The 22,166-nt window shown below is 39.0% G+C and overlaps 1 protein-coding gene across 1 annotated transcript in view; it reads right to left on the minus strand.

Annotated features, from left to right (window-relative positions):
- Positions 1-315: 315 nt before the first annotated feature.
- Positions 316-22,166, minus strand: part of CDC50A (cell division cycle 50 P4-ATPase accessory subunit A) — a 36,047-nt gene continuing 14,196 nt past the window's right edge. Inside the window, exons 2-7 of the mRNA XM_089681392.1 lie at positions 19,066-19,179; positions 17,005-17,112; positions 13,654-13,741; positions 11,003-11,146; positions 9,084-9,293; positions 316-3,591 (exon numbers count right to left, since the gene is read on the minus strand). Of these exons, the coding sequence (XP_089537518.1) occupies positions 3,398-3,591; positions 9,084-9,293; positions 11,003-11,146; positions 13,654-13,741; positions 17,005-17,112; positions 19,066-19,179 (858 nt within the window). The 3' untranslated portion in view covers positions 316-3,397. The remainder of the gene's footprint in view (positions 3,592-9,083; positions 9,294-11,002; positions 11,147-13,653; positions 13,742-17,004; positions 17,113-19,065; positions 19,180-22,166) is intronic.

Consider the following 22,166-nt stretch of genomic DNA (forward strand, 5'->3'; position numbering starts at 1 on the left):
TCTGTTTTTCAAATCCACCAAGTGCAAGTTACCATTGCCCAGCTTCTAACTTCGGCTTGTTCAACTAAGCTTTGGCAATAAAACCTGGAAGGTGATTGGTTTCTGTGCAGAGCTGCACCAGATTTTGCACTCTCCAGTTTTAGTAAATCTCCCCCAATTCATCCACCTGGTTTTTTTTTTGGCAAACGTATTTGCCCATATTCATTTTGGTTTGGTATCCATTTAACAAGAAGCAACAAACCAAACAAAAAAAGCACTTCATATGAATTTTTGGAAACAAAAAAAAAAAAAACAAAAAGGATAGGTTCAAGACTGTTCTGGTGTAAAATCAAGATCTACATTTATTTTGATGCAATACTTCTGTATTTCTGCAAATGGAACAAATCAAAGAAGAGGAATACATAAAATGACAGAAGGCATAATCAAATAACTTAAAAGCTGTAAGACCACAAATCTTGGAACCTTCACCATGTACACAATATACAGCTAAAAAGGCAGCAACATTTTACATCTAGAATCAAGCAAGCTAAATAGTCTTCATTCTGTACATGTGCATGTGTGCTATAGCTGCTCTGATTTTTAATGAAGCTTTTGTCCAGCAGATGGCAGCAATGTCACAGCACCTTCATTCATTCATTCAAAAAAAAAAAAAAAAAAAAAAAAGAAAGAAAAGACAGCACAGTTTTGTATGGGGGAGGGGAAAGGTGGGAGATATAAGAGGTCCCCTGTGGTCAATAAAAAGTATGACAAGAAAAAAAAAAAACAAAACCCCACAAATGTAACCAACAGGTTTTAGTTCAGGTTGTGGTGTTTCCGAATATAGAATTCCTGTCACTTCACTCATAAAAGCAACTTTATTCACTTTTAGACCTCTCATCCCCACCCTACCTCAGCAGAATAAGACTACACTTAAACTACAAACAAGGTTCAGAAAACACACACACGGAAAAAAAAAATCCACAAAAAGAAGAGCTGCAATATGACATGCCAGGTAAAACAAAAAGTAAAGGTGAAAGAACTGTTAGTGATGCATCGCATACAGTAAACATATTTTCAAAATCAACAGTGCTAAACTGGAAGAGACACCAGAGGATGCAGGATTAGAAAAAAAACTATGAACAAACATTTTCTACAAAGGGCTGCAATATAATTACATCAATATTTACAGAAATCCATGGTCCCCTACAAGCTGTTGAACCCAACATACAGAACATTGTTTTAGATGTTACAAGGAGGATGATGGTGGGCAGTAAAGTGGTTTTGTGCTACAATCTCAAGAAGGCTCTGCTGAAGTGCACTAGAATTGTGACCTTTACACACAGACACTAGCAGAAACAAATAATGTGCACACCATATTACTAGTGAATGAATAACATTTTCCAGAGAATACAGTGTTATGTAACAGACGTTGCAAATACATCTGTGGACAAAGGAAGACAGAGCTAGTATAGGACCAAGTACACTTTATTTCACCAATGCATCCAGCGTATTCTCACCATCTGTCTGATCTTCTACATTGTATATTAAAAGACTTTTCATGCTTGATATTTCTGAACTCCAGTTTTCAGAAAAAGGAAAACAAAACTGGAATCCTAACTGCTACAATCACATTTATGAAAAGGGGGAAAACAAAAATATGCTTTTGTTTTCTGCAGTAATTCGTAAGTCAACCAGTTTTCATAAATGTATTGCAGTTTAGCTTTTATACAAACAGGAGCTTAACGCAGGAGCTTAACGCGGAACTACACTCACCACTTCTCCAGCGATGCGAAGTCTCTGAGCTCCCTTGTCAGTGCCGACATCTCACCGGCTTCTTCTGGGTTCAGGATCTTAGGCCATCTTGAAGACCCAAGCAAAGATGACAAATCTTGCACATGTCCATTGGAGTTAACTCATCCTGGTGCATGTTAGAACTGTACATTGAGCTCTATGAGTAGCTCAGCATACAGTTCAAAGAGTTTGTGAGAAGGAAGGTAAGAATCCTTTACTGTAGAAGAGACATATGATGTCTCTTCTGTAATTGAAAAGAAAAAAAATAAATATATATATATCCTTTCTTCTCACAAAAGTTCCACTTTAAGTGCAATTTTACCCAGGTAGCGCAATCTAAGATCTGCACAAATAGGATCTGAGCTTATTCAGTTGTTAAAACATGTTTGGCACCTACTAAATATTCACACCAGTGGTACTCATTTGCATTTACACAACAGCATCCTCTATTTTACCTCTATAGTAAGCTGGTTTGTAATGCACTACAACGAACCTGGCAGCCACAATCTGCAAAGAAGGGAACTGCTGTGTCCACTTAAGGTGACTTACTGAAATTAAAAACAAAAAATGTATTTAAAAAGAAAAGAATTTACACTTCCCTGTCCTGCCACCCATTTGTAAGATCTTTTGCTCTTTTGCACAGCAAAATCACTTGAAGAGTCTTCACAGCTGACACATGGGTGTGTTGGTTGTCTACATCTCCAGTGGTGCTCTGTAATTTCTCTCACTGGCCCCTATGTCACAACTGTATATGGTAAGGATGTACGGACAAGCTTTACAAGTTTTACAATAGAGCAATAATTCTATAAAAGGGCACTGAGACAGTAAAGTATAGGTTTTTTTTTTTAAACAGCTTTTTTTCCATTATTTCAAAATCACTTTTAATGTTCTACCTTGTTCACCTGCTCTGCATGTAAATTTCACCTACATGCAGAATCCAGATTGTAGAGAGGCCTATACAAACCACACTAAAGCCCCTCTCACACGGGTGGTCCGGTCAGGTCTGCCTGTCCATTTTTCAGGCAGACCCTCAATTCTGCTGTATGGACAGTTGGACGTAAACTGACTTGTGCCGTTTACACCTAGCTACCTATGATCTGATAAAAACAAACAGAAAGGGGATCCGTTCCCCTTTATCTGGTCTGATCAGAGGGAAGTCAGGTGTAAACAGACAGCTGCCCATAGAGGAGAGTGTGCTGTGTCTATGTCCACTCTGCATAAGCGGAGTAGACACGGACTTGTCATCCGGCAGCACCACTCAGTTCAGCAGCAGATCAGCAAATGGACCCCCTTCTGAGCACAACGGATCATGTGAAAGGGGTCTCACACATCAGTGCAATGGATTTTAGGCAGACACAGCTCAGTACCCTACATGTATTAAGTCTGGATCAGCTCAGAAATCCCACTGGCAACCGTATTACACAACTGTGATAAACAGCAAGAAGCAAGCTCACTGGAAACAGAGTTTGAACACGGATGACTCAACAAATGTTTTAAACTTTTCTTTAGATACAACAAATAAAAAAGGCCTTAAAATGAGCCCACAAAGAAAATAGAAATTAGAAATATTACAGCAGAAAGCTAGCATACAAGCAGTACAGACTTGCTTAGATGCACATGCAAACCATTAATTTGGAATATCAGCACTGTTATTACGATTGCCATATTTGGTGTGTATGATGAGAAGCACAACACCTAAGAAAAAACAGATTGAGCCCACAGTCATGTATGCAATTCCTAAAAATGGGTTCTTTCCCCCCATCCAAGAAATTGTGCTTAGAATCATTCTCTTTCTTCCATCAAAGCTGAGAACAGGATAATCTGAGAACGGTATAGGAAAATTACTTCACAGGACAAAAATAAAAAAGCAATGAAAAAAGTAATATTAAAGAAGACTTAAAAATGATTCAAGATCAAATGCCTCCTAGGTTTCATTAGATGTACTACCTTCTTAAAAAGGCATTATCTATAGACACCAACCAAAAGCCAATTTTGGAAAGCTAGACATGATGTTGCTGGTTAAAAACACAAAAACTTACCTTAAAACCCCTTTCTTGCCATAAAATGACAGGTTGTACTACTAGCTAGAGCAACACTGGGCACAAAGACACACACAAAAAAAAAAAAAACACACAAACCACCACCACCACCATACACCAAAGGCCAGCTCCTAGGGGCCATAACCTCTTCTAGAGACATCTTACTCAACTGCAGGAAAACTGTAAGCTGCACATGCTTCGGGGGTTGTGGATGGGCCCTCAGAATGCAGGACTGCTGGTCCTGCACTGTACGTGATGACATCAGAGACCAACACAGTGCAAAGAGAAGCACGCTTGGGGAAGCTGGTTGTACAGCTGGGAGGAAGCATGTTCGAGTGAGGGATAAGGCAAGTAAAAAATGATTTTACTGTATGTCCCCCCAGACAAAAATGAGCATATAACTTTTGCAATGCAGTGGGAGTACCACTGAGAGGGTAATTTTTTCTTTTATCCTGCATTCACCTTTTAATGTCCCTGAAGGCCTGCTAAATATTGGAGAAAGCCCAGGAGGCTTAAGGCAAGAAATGTTGATGGAGGGAAGGTGTGCACCCAAGATTTTACGGACTTTCACCATCTTTTCACAGGTGGGGAAACCGTACTGCCGAGAAAGGTTTGACAGTAGTCTGTGTGCTTGAATCACTAGGACTGCTCGGGTCCTGCAGAGGAAGGCGGCTTGGAAAATTGGGAGGTCGTGTAGATACAAAGGCATGTTCTGGACCACCCAATAAGAAAGGAGATGTATGCTTCTGCATGGACATATTACCCAGCATTTGACTATCACTCCACTATGGTGGGCAGGAATTCAGCCTCAGGCCTCTAACACAGAGGGCCTCTTCTGGCTCCATGAGAATTGTCATCAAAGTCCAACACCTTCAGGAAAGGGGCAGGGGGACACTTGCAGACTGTGACATAAGTTATGAGATAAAGCCTTCCACTGCAGGGGAAAAGTCATCTGCCGCAAGGTCATTAGTCCCTGATACTCCAGAAGTCTTAAGAAAAGTTTCAGAAAGGGGTGCAAAGGCAGTCAGCTTGGTTCAGTAACCACATACAATGGGTACAAGATGCAGCACATGGAAAGCAAGCTCTCCCAACTGGAGTCGAAGTACTCCGCAAAATGAGGGTTCACAGGCCTTTGCTGACCCACAGATCTTTTGTTTTGAGCCAGTAATCAGGGTGCCCAGAAGTGCTGCCATGTGCCAACATCCAAATCAAATATGGGGTAAAAGTAAAACCAAGCTGAGGTTAGAAACGGATTGGCTACCATGTACAACTGTATCAGATTCTGAGTGTACCAGTTTTAGTAAATCTACCCCAGGGTAACAGAATTGATATATCAGCCATAGCCTAATTAGAAAAGCTGGTCCCCTGCCAGCACATTGTTAGGGCTTTTGCTATTTGTATGGCAGCACAAGTCTTTAAGCAGAGGTCCAGCTACCTCCCCTGCTGAGTTAGAGCTATTGGTCTCCAATCAGCAAAGATCATGTTCCCTGTTGATTGAAGAACTCGCATGACTCATTGGGGTTTTTTTTTTTTTTTTTTTGGACCACTGCAGAAAGACCAATTCTTCAGGGTCATAATATATATGTGACTTTTCTATGAGCAAATACATCAAATCAAAATGAAAAACCAAAAATAATATAAAATTATAAAAATTATCTGCAAAAAATTATCTGCAAAAATTATGTCCAAAGTCCCACCGTGTCCAAAAATAAAATCAAAAAGTCCCAAAAGAATCCCCAAAAAAAATAATCCTCACAAGTGTAAACACAAAAACTTAAACTTTTTCTTCTTCTTTCATCACCAAAACCTTCTTAATACCTGCAAATTCTGATGTTCATATACCTCAAAAAAAGAAAAAGAACTCGACATAGTGTCATACCTTAAATAATGAAAACACACGTGCCACTCGCTGTGCAGCATGCAAAATATTAACTAAACGTGTAAACTCAAACCAAGTGTCAAAACACATACAAATAAGTGAAATGACAATATGAGTGAAAGCACATACAATATGTGAAAAACCACTCCACAAATAGCACTCTTATATATAAAAGGGTGATAAACAAAATCCAAATCCCAACTCTCCAACTCTAATATTGATGGGTAATTACCCTATAGCAGAAACAGCAGGGCAGATTAACCACTCTGGGTTACACTCTCCTCTCCTCGATTTTCTCCCAGGACTAGGGTCACTTCCTCCACTTTCCTCCAGAGAACCAGTCAGTGAAACAGATAAGTGAAATGACAATATGAGTGAAAGCACATTCACCCTATAGTAGAAACAGCAGGGCAGACTAACCACTCTGGGCCACACTCTCCTCTCCTCAACTTTCTCCAAAGACTAGGGTCACTTCCTCCACCTTCCTCCAAAAACCAGTCACAGTGTAAGAGATAATCTTCTTTATTGATAACTCACATAAAATTCGTGGTAACAGCTCCTCCTCACAAGCAGTGTGCACATGGACAGGTTCAGGGAAACATAAACCGCATGTTCCCACTTCCAAAATGGCCGCGATCGCACTTCCGGTCAAACGTCGATGCGTATGACGTCACGTGTCGCTGACGCGTTTCGTCACTTCCTTTGACTTTTTCAGAAGGGTAAGGACGTCTGCGCATCGACTCCTTATGTACCGCCCTTCCTACATTAACGGCACGAGAGGTAGTAATAAGGTAAAGAGTATATCGCAAAATGAGACATATTGGATTTTTAAATTGAATACTTTAAAACCGAATGGTTTAAATATTGAACTAGATTTGAACTGTTTTATTGCGGATTTTTAATATATTTTTTAGTGGATATTTTACTTATATTTTAGAAGTAATATGTTATTTATATTCATATTTTAGGATATTGTTTGTAAAATACCCCATATGTATGAGGGAAGTTTATATGGATTCATGAAATTAACGGGTGGAACCATTGAGGTAATATAATTTTAAATGAAATAATTGTTAATAATAATGGTAGGATATTCGAAATTTTTAATTATTCATTTTAACTTTTTAATGATCTATTATATTTATGTATCAGCACTAAAAGAAAATTAATTAATTTTCAGGTGTTAGATTATGTGTCTTGAATTACGTGTGTAGGATAGGGGTAAATATTGATATCGTTATATGGAGTATTTCCAGGTATTAGATTAAGCGTATTGGGGATGAATAATAATATTGGGCAGAAGTCTAGATATTATAGATATGCCTTTTTAAACTTTGACCAGTAGAGGGAGCTTTCAGTATGTGTTTTAGTTGTATAGGTTTAAAATGAAATAGATATGTTCTATAATAATTATAGATATGTTTATTTTGATAACATATCTTGATATATTTATATTTCTTATTTGTGTGATTCTGAGGTTTTTTGGATATATACATATGTGTGGTCCTATGGAGTATACACTTGCATGTATGTATCAAGATAAGAATGATAACGTAATTGGTCCTGGTATTATATCTAAATGTACATTGTATTTGTACCTTATATGTGGTGTCTTACTTTATAGAGGCATAAGGTCTTAGTTATGTATAGGTGGCAGTTTGATTTTTGTATGAGATACAATGCAGTCAGGTGTGGGCAGCGTTTTCCAGCTTCCAAGATGGCGTTGAGTGGTGCCGTTAATGTAGGAAGGGCGGTACATAAGGAGTCGATGCGCAGACGTCCTTACCCTTCTGAAAAAGTCAAAGGAAGTGACAAAACGCGTCAGCGACACGTGACGTCATACGCATCGACGTTTGACCGGAACTGCAATCGCGGCCATTTTGGAAGTGGGAACATGCGGTTTATGTTTCCCTGAACCTGTCCATGTGCACACTGCTTGTGAGGAGGAGCTGTTACCACGAATTTTATGTGAGTTATCAATAAAGAAGATTATCTCTTCCACTGTGACTGGTTTTTGGAGGAAGGTGGAGGAAGTGACCCTAGTCTTTGGAGAAAGTTGAGGAGAGGAGAGTGTGGCCCAGAGTGGTTAGTCTGCCCTGCTGTTTCTACTATAGGGTGAATGTGCTTTCACTCATATTGTCATTTCACTTATCTGTTTCACTGACTGGTTCTCTGGAGGAAAGTGGAGGAAGTGACCCTAGTCCTGGGAGAAAATCGAGGAGAGGAGAGTGTAACCCAGAGTGGTTAATCTGCCCTGCTGTTTCTGCTATAGGGTAATTACCCATCCATATTAGAGTTGGAGAGTTGGGATTTGGATTTTGTTTATCACCCTTTTATATCTAAGAGTGCTATTTGTGGAGTGGTTTTTCACATATTGTATGTGCTTTCACTCATATTGTCATTTCACTTATTTGTATGTGTTTTGACACTTGGTTTGAGTTTACACGTTTAGTTAATATTTTGCATGCTGCACAGCGAGTGGCACGTGTGTTTTCATTATTTAAGGTATGACACTATGTCGAGTTCTTTTCTTTTTTTGAGGTATATGAACATCAGAATTTGCGGGTATTAAGAAGGTTTTGGTGATGAAAGAAGAAGAAAAAGTTTAAGTTTTTGTGTTTACACTTGTGAGGATTATTTTTTTTGGGGATTCTTTTGGGACTTTTTGATTTTATTTTTGGACACGGTGGGACTTTGGACATAATTTTTGCAGATAATTTTTATAATTTTATATTTTATATTATGTTTGGTTTTTCATTTTGATTTGATGTATTTGCTCATAGAAAAGTCACATATATATTATTCAGTTGGCCTTCAAGGGTGAAGGCAGATCACTTTTCAGGGATATTATAGGTTGAAGTGTTGTAATATAGAAGTATAAATTCTTCAGGGTCCTTCTCTGTATCACACTGGCAGGGTACATGCTTTTCTGCTCAGGCTGTGGCTAATTTCAAAAGAAAACTAATCTTAAAAATACTCCCTCTCCACTTTCAACACCTATGCTGACTAACCTGTGTAAGAAAGATATATATACTTACCTATTTTTAAGTTGCTCAGGTCAGGTGGTCTGCCCCCCCCCCCCCCCCAGTGTCAGCCAGCAGTGGCGGCAGGGGAGAGGAGCTGACAGCAGATGAGCCATAGGAGACTATGGGTGGCAACATCACTCTCAGGCATTACCAGCCATTGTCGAGCGTACCCTCCTCTCCCCTGCAGCCACTACTGGCTGACACAGGAGAAATCACATGACTGGAATGGAGTGGTCTCAAATTCCATTTTAACAACTCATTGCCAAGGGAAGTAAAGTTAATTCCTTCAATTTTCCAGCAAGTAATGTTTATACTGAAGTTGTAAAAAGAAAAAAAAGATAAAAAGAAGCCATAAATTGAAAAGGATACTGTATTCAATATAAAGAGTGTAATTTCCAGGCTTTAATGCTACTTGTAAAGAATCACTCTTTTCTATGAGACCATAAAGCTTTCTGAATGTTGGCAATGCTGCAGTACGCATCCATACAATAAAATCTTCATTGACAAATCCATTGTTGTCCGAATCCTTAGGATCTAACTCATACACTGGTTTCTGCCAATTAATTGGCTTAGTTGTATCTTAGCAAAAGAAAAGAAAAATAAGAACAATTAGCAACACAGAGCATGTATACATACTAAGATGGCATATAACAAGTAAAAAGATAAATAATTACATGTAATGTGAACAAGCCATAAAATTACCAGGATCACATGTACTAAAGAACACAGAACTTACAGTGTATATAGAAAAGAATCACCCCCCTATAAAGTAATCACATTTTGTTGCTTTGCAGCCTGAAATGTACACATGACACATTTTGTGTTTTATCCAACTGTATTTACTAAGTACAACATATAACATCCAAGTGAAGGATAACGCCAACATGTCTGGGGAAAAAAAAAAAAAATTCAAAAACAGAACCACTGAGTTGGAAAAAGGATCACCCCCTTGTGTCGGTATTATGTTGAACCACCTTTAGCTTTTATTCCAAACTTTAGTCTGTTGGGATATATCTCTACTAACTTTGCACATCTAAACTGCAACATTTGCTCATTCTTTTTTGCACTGCTCAAGTTCAGTTAAATTTGATTGTGACCGTTTGTGGAATGCAGTCTTCAAGTCATTCCACAGATTTTCAATGGGGTTTAAATCTGGCTCTGACTAGGCCATGAAATGACAGTCACCTTTTTCTCCTTCAACCACTGTTGTGGTCATTTCTGCTGCATGCTTTGCGTCATTGTCATGTTGGACAATTGACAACTTTCTGGCAGAGGGCAGCAGATTTCTTTCAAGGATTTGACAGTATTTTGTCCCATCCATTTTCTCTTCTATCCTGACAAGTGCTCCAGCCCCTGCGGCAGAGAAACAGCCCCAAGTAGTTATTGGGACCTTTCTGTGAGGCACCAGTAAATGTTTGTTTACTTTTGGTAAGCAAATATGCGGCCGCTCTGCGTCAAGGCCCACTGTATACCCACTGTAAAGTCAAAGGGCACACACAGTGCAGCTTCAGACTGTGTTAAGCCTTGCTTTCCAGTGGAGAAGAAAGGGGCTGGTGCTATAAAAGCAGTCAAAGGTTCACCTTTCGGAATATGCTACATGTTCCACTCGTATTTAGGGTGAACCATGTAACATGCTCCAGCAGTTGCATCCTCTCCCTCTCTTCCCCCTCCCAGTGACAGAGAGCAGGGGGTGGGGGATCTTCTCCCCGTACCCGCAGTCACTATTTGAAAATAACTCAGCCCACACGGCCGCGTCATACATTCAGTTTACTGTGAATGACGTGAACTACAAATACTGTCATCCTATGCAGCTGATGGCTTGTAGTTCTCAATAGACTGAAGAGTTGCTGATAAGGGGCCTCATAGATCACTGACAAGCCCTGCTTGTAAAGTCAGCTCGTATGAAGGAACTGGCTGCAAGCTGCAGTTCTTGTCTACAGGAGTCTGACACTGCACACACAAACCACTGATCATGGGTGCAATGCTTTCCAGGCTCCTTCCTGCAAAATTATGTGCATTTTTTTTTCCCAAAAAGGTGAAGTTATCCTTTAACATTACTTAAAGTCTAGTGCATTTCCAACAATGGTAATATTTCAGTAACAGCAATTTTTGATTGAATAGAGGTATGTAGAATGAATGACCCAACGTGAAAACCATTTACAGTTAGACCAACAGTTTGAATTGAAAGAAGTAGAGCTGAAAACATGTTTGGCAAATTTAGTATGGTAGACCAGTTCCTTTCACTGGGGACAGAGCGTGTTAAAAATAAGCAAAAAAGCAGATTTTACCTTTAAAGATCTCCTTGAGGTCTGTTGTATTTCCCACTGGGTTTTTGAACTTTACATTTTTATCAGTCCACCAAGCAATCCCTTTTTTGGTCAATGGAATATACTCCTCTCCTCCATCTGTGATTTTATATAAGCGGAGAGTGTCTAGAGGAAAAAAGTTATCGCAAGTTAATGATGATAGAGCAGCCTCACAAAATTAGCTACAAGCAGATCATCCTTTTAGTGGCTGTGACAAAAGGAAGAGGTCTGCATCAAGCGCCTAAGCACAATTTTGCCAATACCACAATCTGTGTCCAGCTTTCAATAAATGGTCTCAATGTGAACACTGCTGCAGTAACTCAACATCCATAGCTACATACAAAGTTCCGCGCTCCTATATAATAGTATATTTAACTTATACTTCTAAGGAAAATATCAATTTCAATTTCAATATCAATTACTGTGACTTGTGGCTATAACAATAAACATATATTAAAATCTACATATAGGTGACATGTATAATAAATAATCCTAAAGTGATAGTGCCTTAAGAGGTACCATGGTATAGGAATCCATATTGCACCTCTATGTTGCTGTGATCACTCTATTCACATTGTGCAAAAGCATATACACATTCACTCCTATACCATGGTACCTCTTAAGGCACTATCACTTTAGGATTATTTATTATACATGTCACCTATATGTAGATTTTAATATATGTTTATTGTTATAGCCACAAGTCACAGTAATTGATATTGAAATTGATATTTTCCTTAGAAGTATAAGTTAAATATACTATTATATAGGAGCACGGCGCAATCTATTCTATACCATTATATACACACTAGCAAGTGAGTCAGTGCAAGTGCCAGCGCACCCTATACACTAAATAAGAAGATTCCACTTAATGTTACTTATTGAACACCTCACTTCATAATAGCTCACAAGTATTCACTATCTATATACATACAAAGTTCCCTTTTCATTCCATTTTATATTAAATGTGGAGCGGGGGAGCAGTCCTTAAAGCGGAACTTCCCCTTTTGGGTGGAGTTCTGTTTTAAGCTCTTCACAATTTACTCTGTACACGAAAAATAAAAAAAATAAAATAAAGGAAGACAGGCAATTTTTTTTTTTTTTTAATGACAAAAACCTGACCCTGTCAGTCTCTTCTGCCATAAATGCTTCCTCCTGCCTGTTAGAGGTAACGAACAGGGAGCCACACATGTGCAGCACAGAGTACGTTACTGCACTTGGTGTCATGGTGGCGTAACTTCCACGTGTGGCAGTCATTTCATTGTGGCCCAGCTATTCAAGAGGCTCACCAGGACGAACTCGGAAGGAGAGATTATTCTAAATGGATTTATTATGGCCATTGTGCATTGCAATATTCTGTGGGGGGGTTCCTGTCTGGTTGGTAGCTAGGCTACAAAGTGTAACATATTCCTGGTTTAAATTGGCAAAATGTTTAGTTATGTTAGTTGGTACTTTTGGGCATGGGAGCCAGAAAATTGTTGCAACTCATTAACCGAAGTTCATATACTGCGGCAGAGTCGCTCCTATGGGCACAGCAAAGTACCTGTACGTCGCTGCCTGTTTCCAGGTTTCAGGCACATGCCCTTGTCTGCCTTCTCCCATGATTTGACAAAGCAGGAGTTTGTCAGCAGAACCCAGTCAATGATTTATGGCCGGGACCTACTGATCGGCTGTGTCAAATCACAGCCCAGAGCCCTGTGTTGACAAACACCACAAGGCTCTATACAGAGGGAATGATCACTTTGTTTCTTCTCCCAGCAAGGCAGGGAAAAGAAAGAAATCAATCAGTAGTAAAGAGCAGCACATATTATACACATTACCCATTGTTAGGGACACAATTAACCCCTTCATTGCCCCTAGATGAACCCCTTCCCAGCCAGTGTCATTAGTACAGTGACAGTGTATATTATTAGCATCGATCACTGTATTAGTGTCACTGGAGGTGGCAGTGAGTCAGTTCCCACAAAGTATCAGTTAGTGCCAGATTGCCCGACATACTATCACAGTCTCACTATAGGTCGCTGATCGTCGCCATTATTAATATAAATTAAACAAATAAAAATCCAAGTATATATATATAGATATATATATATATATATATATATATACACATACATATATATATATATATATATACACATACATATATATATATATATATACATATATACATACACACACACACAATCATTTGTAGATGCTATAACCAATCAATATACACATATTGGGATTATTTTATCAAAGACATGTAGCAGAATACATTTTGACTTAAATATATGAAGAAATTTTTTTTTTTAATTTATTGAATGTTTTATAGCAGAAAGTAAAAAATATAAATGTTTTCAACATATTCTGTCTTTATTCTTTTATAGAATAAAAAAAACAGCGGTGATCAAATACCACCAAAAGAAAGCTCTATTTGTGTGAAAAAAATTATAAAAGTTTCATTTGGGTACAGTGTTGCATGATTGTGCAATTGCCAGTTAAAGTGACAGTGCCAAATAGCAAAAAATGGCCTAGTCATGAAGCGGGTAAAATCATCCGGAGCTTAAGTGGTTAAACGACAAGAAACATTCAGGAGGTTACTTTGGTGATACTACTTTTTATGAAATGTAGCACTAAAGACTACTTACCATTGAACATACTGTTTGCAATAGCACCACAAGGAGCAATAGGCTTATTATCGCTGGTACGATAAGGATCACATTCTTTGCTTGGATTCTAGAGTGATTAAAAAGAATTCAGTTAATTGAACAAATCCATCAAATATGAAAAAAAAAAAAAAAAGTACGTGGAAAGCAAATATTCGTTTTCCTCAGCAGACAAGTTCTTCATTTCCCAAGTAAAAAAATGGACAATTTGATTTACTAATTACAATGCCCAGTCTTAATGTAGAACTAAACCCTTCACTTCTTTCCAGCCAAGAAAACTGCCATCTTAGCCTCTGATCAGCAGTTGTTATGGTGCTGCACATGTCATCAGCTGTGACACCAGCCATTTGATAGATAGCTATTTAATATTTGACAAAGCCAACATAAGCACAGCAATAACTGTTATTGCAAGCATGCCTTTAAAGTAACGGTATTAGCAAAAAGGTAATCCAGTTGGTACAGTTCCACTTGAAAAGCTCTCTTCCTCATACGTTACACAAAACAGTTTCCGCACAACAAAATACAGCATCAGAAATCAGCCAGGTCATCAAGTATACATAGAAATGGTGACATCACTAGAAAGAGCAATCCATCCAACAAAGGCTGCGCTTTATATTGATCATAAAATATTAAATCATTAACCACACTCTTTAAAATTTAAACCTCCAACGGAAAACAGGTGCAAACATACAGTGCAACACCACCACTGTTTTTACATTCGGTATAAATAGGCATGGTGCTCCAGAAGGGGAAACACATGAAAGCATACAGTGGATCCAGTGGGGTTTAACCCCTTTTCACAAGTGCATCTGATCTCTTTACAATATAGAAAAAGCTGGGAGCACCGACTGTTTGACTTCAAACACACAAAGTGGTATATTCGATTAGATTTCCCTGTGTTGGTCTTCCTTTTCTAATAGTACACCTGAGGGGAGCTGTGCATTTCAGGATATTGGCTGTATTCCAGAAGGAGAAGTATGTGGAAACATGTAATTTGTCCAGTGGGGTTTAACCCTTTTCACAAGCACAATTGGTCTCTATAACTTTGAGATCACATATTTCCAGTAAGAAGTTGACACTTTTGGTGGTCTGGAAAGTTGGGAGCACCGAATGCTTGATTTCAACGCACAAGTTTCATATCATGTGTTAGCAGCCCTTTGGGCTATTGGTGGACACTGAGTGTGGACGTTAATTTTATAGTTTTATGAACAATCATGAGCTAACTTTTGATTGTACTTTATACTTGTGTAATCAGTGAATTTTGTATTAGTTTTATTGATGTAAACACAGCAGAAATATATTTTGTTGTACACAAGTATATTCAAGCACATAAAATAAGTCCATAAATATCTCATCATCAAGTCCAAATAGATGGTGTAGATATACAGTTTTAGAAAAAAAAGAGTCAACAATCCGTGAGGATCCTCACTGAATAAGCTGTAGCTGATGGCGCTCAAAAGGATAGGACACATGAGGGAAGAAACTCCACCTCCACACCAAACAAACTGCCTCTTACCTTGAGTTTTGACCGCCCAACCAGGAACAGTCAAAAAGCGCAGTAAGGATAACACCAAAGATTACCACAGCAAAATGTCCAACTATTTTTCTCAATGGCACCACTCTTATTGGACATGCCAGCTGCGAACAAGTAGATAGCAATATTCCAGCATAGGCACTTGGGAAGCAGTGTGTGTTCTCTAGGTGCGGTGACTGGATGGCCTCTGGACTCTTTATGAAAGGCCGCCCAGCCATAGCAGCCAGTAGTTCATCAAGAAGTAGAAGCTAGCAGCCGCTAAGGCTGTCGAGACTTGTAGATTCTCATGCATAGACCCTCTTCAGATTGCTGTTGAAATGTATTCATACCCCTTGAAATTTTCCACATTTTGTCATGTTACAAACAAAAACGTAAATGTATTTTATTGGGATTTTATGTGATAGACCAACACAAAGTGGCACATAATTGTGAAGTGGAAACAAAATAATAAATGGTTTTTAAAATTTTTCACAAATAAATATGTGATAAGTGTGGCGTGCATTTGTATTCAGCCCCCGAGTCAATACTTTGTAGAACCACCTTTCACTGCAATTACAGCTGCAAGACAATTAGGGTATGTCTCTACCAACTTTGCACATCTAGAGAGTGAAATGTTTACCCGTTCTTGTTTGCAAAATAGCTCAAGCTCTGTCAGATTGGATGGAGAATGTCTGAACAGCAATTTTCAAGTCTTGCCACAGATTCTCAATTGGATTTAGGTCTGGACTTTGATTGGGCCATTCTAACACATGAATAAGCTTTGATGTAAACCATTCCATTGTAGCTCTGGCTGTATGTTGTAATCCTGCTGGAAGGTGAAACTCTGCCCCAGTCTCAAGTCTTTTACAGACTCTAGCAGGTTTTCTTCGAAGATTGCCCTGTATTTGGCTCCATCCATCTTCCCATCAACTCTGAGCAACTTCCCTGTCCCTGCTGAAGAAAAGCATCCCCACAACATGATGCTGCCACCACCATGTTTCACAGTAGGGATGGTGTGTTCCGGGTAATTTGCAGTGTTAGTTTTCCGCCACACAGAGTTTTGGTTTTAGGCCAACAAGTTAAATTTTGGTCTCATCTGACCAGAGCACCTTATTCCACATGTTAGCTGTGTCCCTCGCATGGCTTCTCGCAAACTGCCAACTGGACCTCTATTGGCTTTCTTTCAACAATGGCTTTTTTCTTGCCACTCTTCCATAAAGACAGATTTATGGAGTGTATGACTAATAGTTGTTTTCTCCCACCTGAGTTGTGGATCTCTGCAGCTTCTGCAGAACTACCACCTCTTGGCTGCTTCTCTGATTAATGCTCTCCTTGCCCGGCATGTCAGTTTAGGTGGACAGCCATGTCTTGGTAGGTTTGCAGTTGTGCCGTACTCTTTCCATCTCCGTTCAAAGCTTGGGATATCACAGAACAAGGCTTCACAGAACAGCTATATTTATGCTGAATTTAAATTACACACAGGTGGTATCAGAGTAAAGGGGGCTGAATACAAATGCATGCCACACTTTTCAGATATTTGTAGAAAATTTTGAAAACCATTTTCCTTCCACTTCACAATTATGTGCCACTTTGTTTTGGGCCATCACATAAAATCCCAATAAAATACATTTACGTTTTTGGTTGTAACACAACAAAATGTGGAAAATGAATACTTTTTGGATGTACAAAAAATAAAATAACAGAAAAAAAATAATAAATGCAGCCACAGCATCTAAGGATTGATAAGCTGTAGTATATTATATTTTTGTTTTTAGTTTAGATATGCTTTAACTTAAAAAAAAAAAAAAAGTAGGACTTACTGTCAGGGAATTTTTGTCTCCATTCAACTGACTGTCATCCCTTGACTTAACATATCGGCGGTGGTTCTGGTAGAAGTTAGACAGTCCATAATACATGAACACATTGCTCTGCAAAAAAAAAAAAAGTTACAAATAGCAAATAAAATTGTTTAAGATAGATAAAAAGGTAGGCTAAGGATCAGATCATCCCCACTGATATTTCTTACCTGGATGACAAGCTTAATTTTTGATGACACTCAGGAATCAAAACTTTATACTTTTTGCTAGTTATATCACGTAAATTAGAGTCAAATGTGACTAATAGCTAGGGATAACTGACAGTGCACTTGAATACAGTATCTTCCAGAAGTGAGTACACCCCTCACATTTTTGTAAATATTTTATTCTATCTTTTCATGTGACAACACTGAAGAAATGACACTTTGCTACAATGTAAAGTAGTGAGTGTACAGCTTGTATAACAGTGTAAATTTGCTGTTACCTCACAATAACTCAACACAGCCATTAACCCCTTGGCGCCGACGCCTCCCAGCCCTTTAAGGGTATCAGAAGCCGGGAGGGGTTTAGGGTCATGTGACCGCTGTGACACGCCATCGGGAAAAGGTCTCGATCGAAAGAGGAGATCGGGACCTTTCCGTGACTACCAGACGTGTGCTGGGAGCACGCAGGGTGCGTGCTCTCAGCACATATGTCCTTTTCTAATAGAACGCAAATGTGCGGCTGCTCAGCATCTATGCCCAGACACCAGGAGGCCGCACATTTGCGTTCAGCCGGCGTGAAGAGGTTAATGTCTAAAATGCTGGCAACAAAAGTGAGTAAAATATTTACAAAAATGTGAGGGGTGTACTAATGTTTGTGAGATACTGTATATGGTTCCTGCAGGTTTAAAAAAGTTTACATCAAATGATTGCTCTACCATGCCAGCAGAGAAAACAAGTGATACCCCATATGCTTTAATGACTTATTAAAGATAATAAAGAGGAAACAATTAGTAGTCTGTTAGCCCATGCTTTTATCTCTACTGGATACACAAAAGCATCCAGAGACCTTATTTACTTAGTGGGAAGTCTGACCATGCTGTAAAAGCTCACCCAGCAGAGATGGCTTGTTGAGGTGAGCAGCGTTGTTGCTGGCAGTATACAATATAGCACAGTTATTCCTGATGAAAGCACCATAGCAGCTAGGAGACACTTGGGAGAGCTCTAAACCAAGCGTCAAGTGTCTCCTATCAAGGTTCATATTAATGCAGCCATATGCACATATTGTCTACCTTGACTTAACAAGACATACACAAAAAAAAACAAAAAAAACACACAACAACCACCAATGCGAAAAGGAGAAAAATAAGTCAAAGTATAAGTCATTAACCACTCGAGCCCCAAGAATATTCTGACAACTCTCCTACATATAAAAAGCCTTTTTGTTTTGATAAATTACTTAGAACCCCCAAACATGATATATTTTTAAGCAGGGGCCCTAGAAAATAAAATAATGGGTGTTGCAATTTTTTTATTGCACATGGTATTTGTGCAATTGTTTTTCAAATGCAATTATTTGGGAAAAAATACACTTTAATTTTAAGGCACAAAAACACAATATAATACCCAACTGATTAGTAATATAAAAAAAGATGTTGTTATGCCAAGTAAATAGATACCAAATATGTCACGCCTTAAAAGGTCTGTGATTCAATGTATTGAAGCCAGAGAAAGCCAGGCAACTAGTATTTTCAGAGGAAGGTTCAGTAAGGCAGCCCATGTCGTTACTTTAAACTTTTTCGTTTTAGTCTAAGGGTGAGAGCTATTACTAAAAATAATTCACTGGCCAGTACATTAGTGGTTAGATTCTTAGTAAAACTAAAGCCAGACTACTGTACTTGTGAAACAACTTTTTTTCAGAGCAGGCCTACATTCTCAGCATTTGACGGGGGCAGACAAGCCTGAACTGTGTGCTGTCGTGGACCAAGGGTCAAGCACAGACTACAAACTGTGAAATTACATTTAACATTAGAAATATCAAAACCTTTATAATACATAACATAACAAACAATAATGCCTTTACCTCAAATGCGGTATCCAGCATAAAATTAATAGTACAATTGCATGGCTTGCTGTTCCATGAAATATTAACACATTTGTGGCAGTCACTATTGGAATCTATCCCAGTGTAGTCAATCTGTCAACAAAAAAGAAAAATTATTTATTTATATAAATATATTTTAAAATAGTTTACATTAGACAAAAAAGATGACAGTTTATGCTACCGCTTGCACTAACAGAAAGAAAAGCACATAAAATGGTTGAAGATAGATGAAGAGAAAAAAAAAAAAAAAAGAGAAAGTTGGATATACTAAAGGGATTGAAAATTTTCACTCAAATTGTAGCCATGTTCCCTTTGAATAGTCATGTGCAGATGAAATAAATGGGGACTTTTCCTTTTCATGTAAATATTCATGCAAGATTCTCAGCTTCTTTAGTAAATAAGCCTCATGGTATAAACCAGCAATTATTGGTATGAAAATAATCACTTTTAAAAATATTGAAATAAATGCTGGCCATTGACGGTTCGAAAATCAGCCAATTTTTCGTCCGGAAAAATTAAAAAAAAAAACAAAATCGGCCGATTTTCGCACTCTTAAGTGGGTTAATTGGTCGGCCGTTTTTTGCAGTTTATCGGTCATGTTGGAAAATTTGCAGCCGATTTTGACGATCGGCCGATTTTCCCGGCAATGATGGGCAAATCGGCCGATCGTTTTACTGATAAAAAATCCACGCATGAGCCGTGACCTGCAAGGGACAGAAGTTATGGGGTGATCTTTATGATTTAGTCGGCCGTTTTTTTTTTAGCGTTGGTGGTAACGTCAGCAGAATGAACGACCGATTTTTTGTTTTTTTGGTTTTTTTTCGAAAAACCGGCCTATGCTCAACCCGTCTATGGCCTGCATTAGTCCTTAGAACTGAATTAACCACCAGCCCATTACTGAAATCCCTATCCCAGAAAATAAATGTTTTGTGCATATTCCTGCAAATATCTTGCACCCACCCATTTTTTCATGCAAACAATCATGTCAACTGACCTTGTGAAAAAGTCAGCAGTTATGCTGATCATTTTTTTGGACAGACAGAGAAGCATGCTCACATTGCCAGAATACCCAGATGACAATTCACACCCTAGCAACGTACGAATGTCATCCTTTAATGAGTGAAAAACAATAGCCATGTCCAACAATACCAATCAGCTATTCTCTGGAAAATAAACCACTGGAGTGTCTTATCTAATTTAAATAAAACAAGAGTCATAACCAGCTGTATCAGACAACCACTGCCTAAGGTTTAGAAATATAACATAAAGTGCAGAGAGCCTAATGCAACTAAGCAGCAGGGACTGGGCAAATTTCAATCCATGTATGGGCAGGCTGATCATACAGAAGTCAATCTACCGATCAAATTCTGTACAACCAGCTGTCAGGTTTATCCCGATCGATCAGTGCTGCTGTCTAGTGTTCATCCCTGAATATGGTGTTGGACCACCTTTGGCATCTAACAAAACCTGAATTCCCCTGGAAATTGCGAAATGTAATTCTTGGATGGTGGATAATAGAACCACTCTTCATGCAAAAATTGTTCCAGTCCTCACAGAGAAGCTGGAGGTGGAAAACGAGCACTGGCAGCGTTATCCTTGGCACAAAACAGTCCTAAGCTTGGGTTGTGGTTTGCCACACCTAAAAACATGCGGTGGTTGGGAACAGTGTGAAGCTCCATCCATTGGACCACATTGCAGTCTTCCATTGATCAATAGTCCACAATTTATGGGCATTGCACCACTCTCTCCTCTTCTCCGATTAATATCGGTCACTAGTGGTTTGGTAAATGCAGCTCGCCCGTAAATGTTTTGCTTATGGAGTTCCATCCGCACAGTTTTTGTGGACACAGGCTTTGCAGGACTAAGATTGAGCTCTGCAGTCACTTCTGCAAGAGTTGTTTTCTTATTCCGGGTCACAATCCTGTGCAATGATCTTTTGTCTCTTTCAGTCAGTTGACCATGTCGACCGCGCTTATGCTTTTCAAATGACGTTTTCTTGGAAACGATCTATGCCGTCATAACCTATGATACTGTACCTCACGACACTGCAAATAAATTGTCATCTTCATTCACAGAGCACAGCACCAGCAATTTGCCCTCTTTCGATCTCAGTAAGCTCTGACATGATTCCATACTACTAGCAGCACACGCAGTGAATGATTAAAGCTTCCCATCTGTTAGCTAGGTGTCTCATCACACAGCAGAAGCAAAAGAATGTTACATCACTTCCACTTTCAATGTGAAACATGTTGTCACTTTCACACCTGCAAATCATGTAGTGTTTCCATATTTTTGTCCAGCCTCTGTAACTCAGCGAGAAGGATTCCCCCATCCACCTAGAATGTGTAGATGGGGGAATGGGGGAATTTTTTTTAATGTTCAACCCGCTGGCTGAACAAAATAAAATGACCAATTTATGTGCTAACGCAAGACAATACTGAAAATACAGTCAAGCTTTTTCACTACCAATTAGACCATCATAAGCACTGCTAGTAATAATTATTCAGTAAACACAATAATATCAGTTTGCTTGATAAAAGGAACTTGGCATCAGTTACCAGTTAGTTTTGGTATAAAATCTCAGTGACCAATAATAGATCCTCTTTTTTTTCACCAGTAGGAACATGAACATGTCTTTTATGAGTTTGAAACAAAGGAAACAGCAATGTCAACTAGTGGAAACAGATGAGGGAATGGATTGACATTTCCATATGGTCAGCCTCAAGTTTCACATACAACCCTGTACTGCGTGCACAGCAGAGGCTGTATGCAGCCATTTGGCACTTGTGCAGCCCTGGGAGCTTCAGCTTTCATTTCCCAAGGCTGGGTTCACACTGTTGCCCGTTTGTGTGGGCATGGCAGTCCATTCATTTGAATAGGCTGCTGTGCCTGCGTTTACGGCAAAAAAAATTAAAAAATGCAGCCACAGGGAAACTGCACGGTGCTTTTGCACCACATGATTACCCTGTGGCCCCTGCACCCGCAAACACACTGCGGGTTTAGATGCATGGAGGTGCCATTGAAAATGAATGGCAGCCCCTCGCATCTCTACAGAGCAGCGTGTTTTGGCTTCAGATGGT

Source organism: Staurois parvus, unplaced genomic scaffold (genome assembly GCF_062004578.1).
Source record: "Staurois parvus isolate SC_StPar_1 unplaced genomic scaffold, SC_StPar_1.0 ptg000264l, whole genome shotgun sequence".
NCBI classification, from domain to species: domain Eukaryota; kingdom Metazoa; phylum Chordata; class Amphibia; order Anura; family Ranidae; genus Staurois; species Staurois parvus.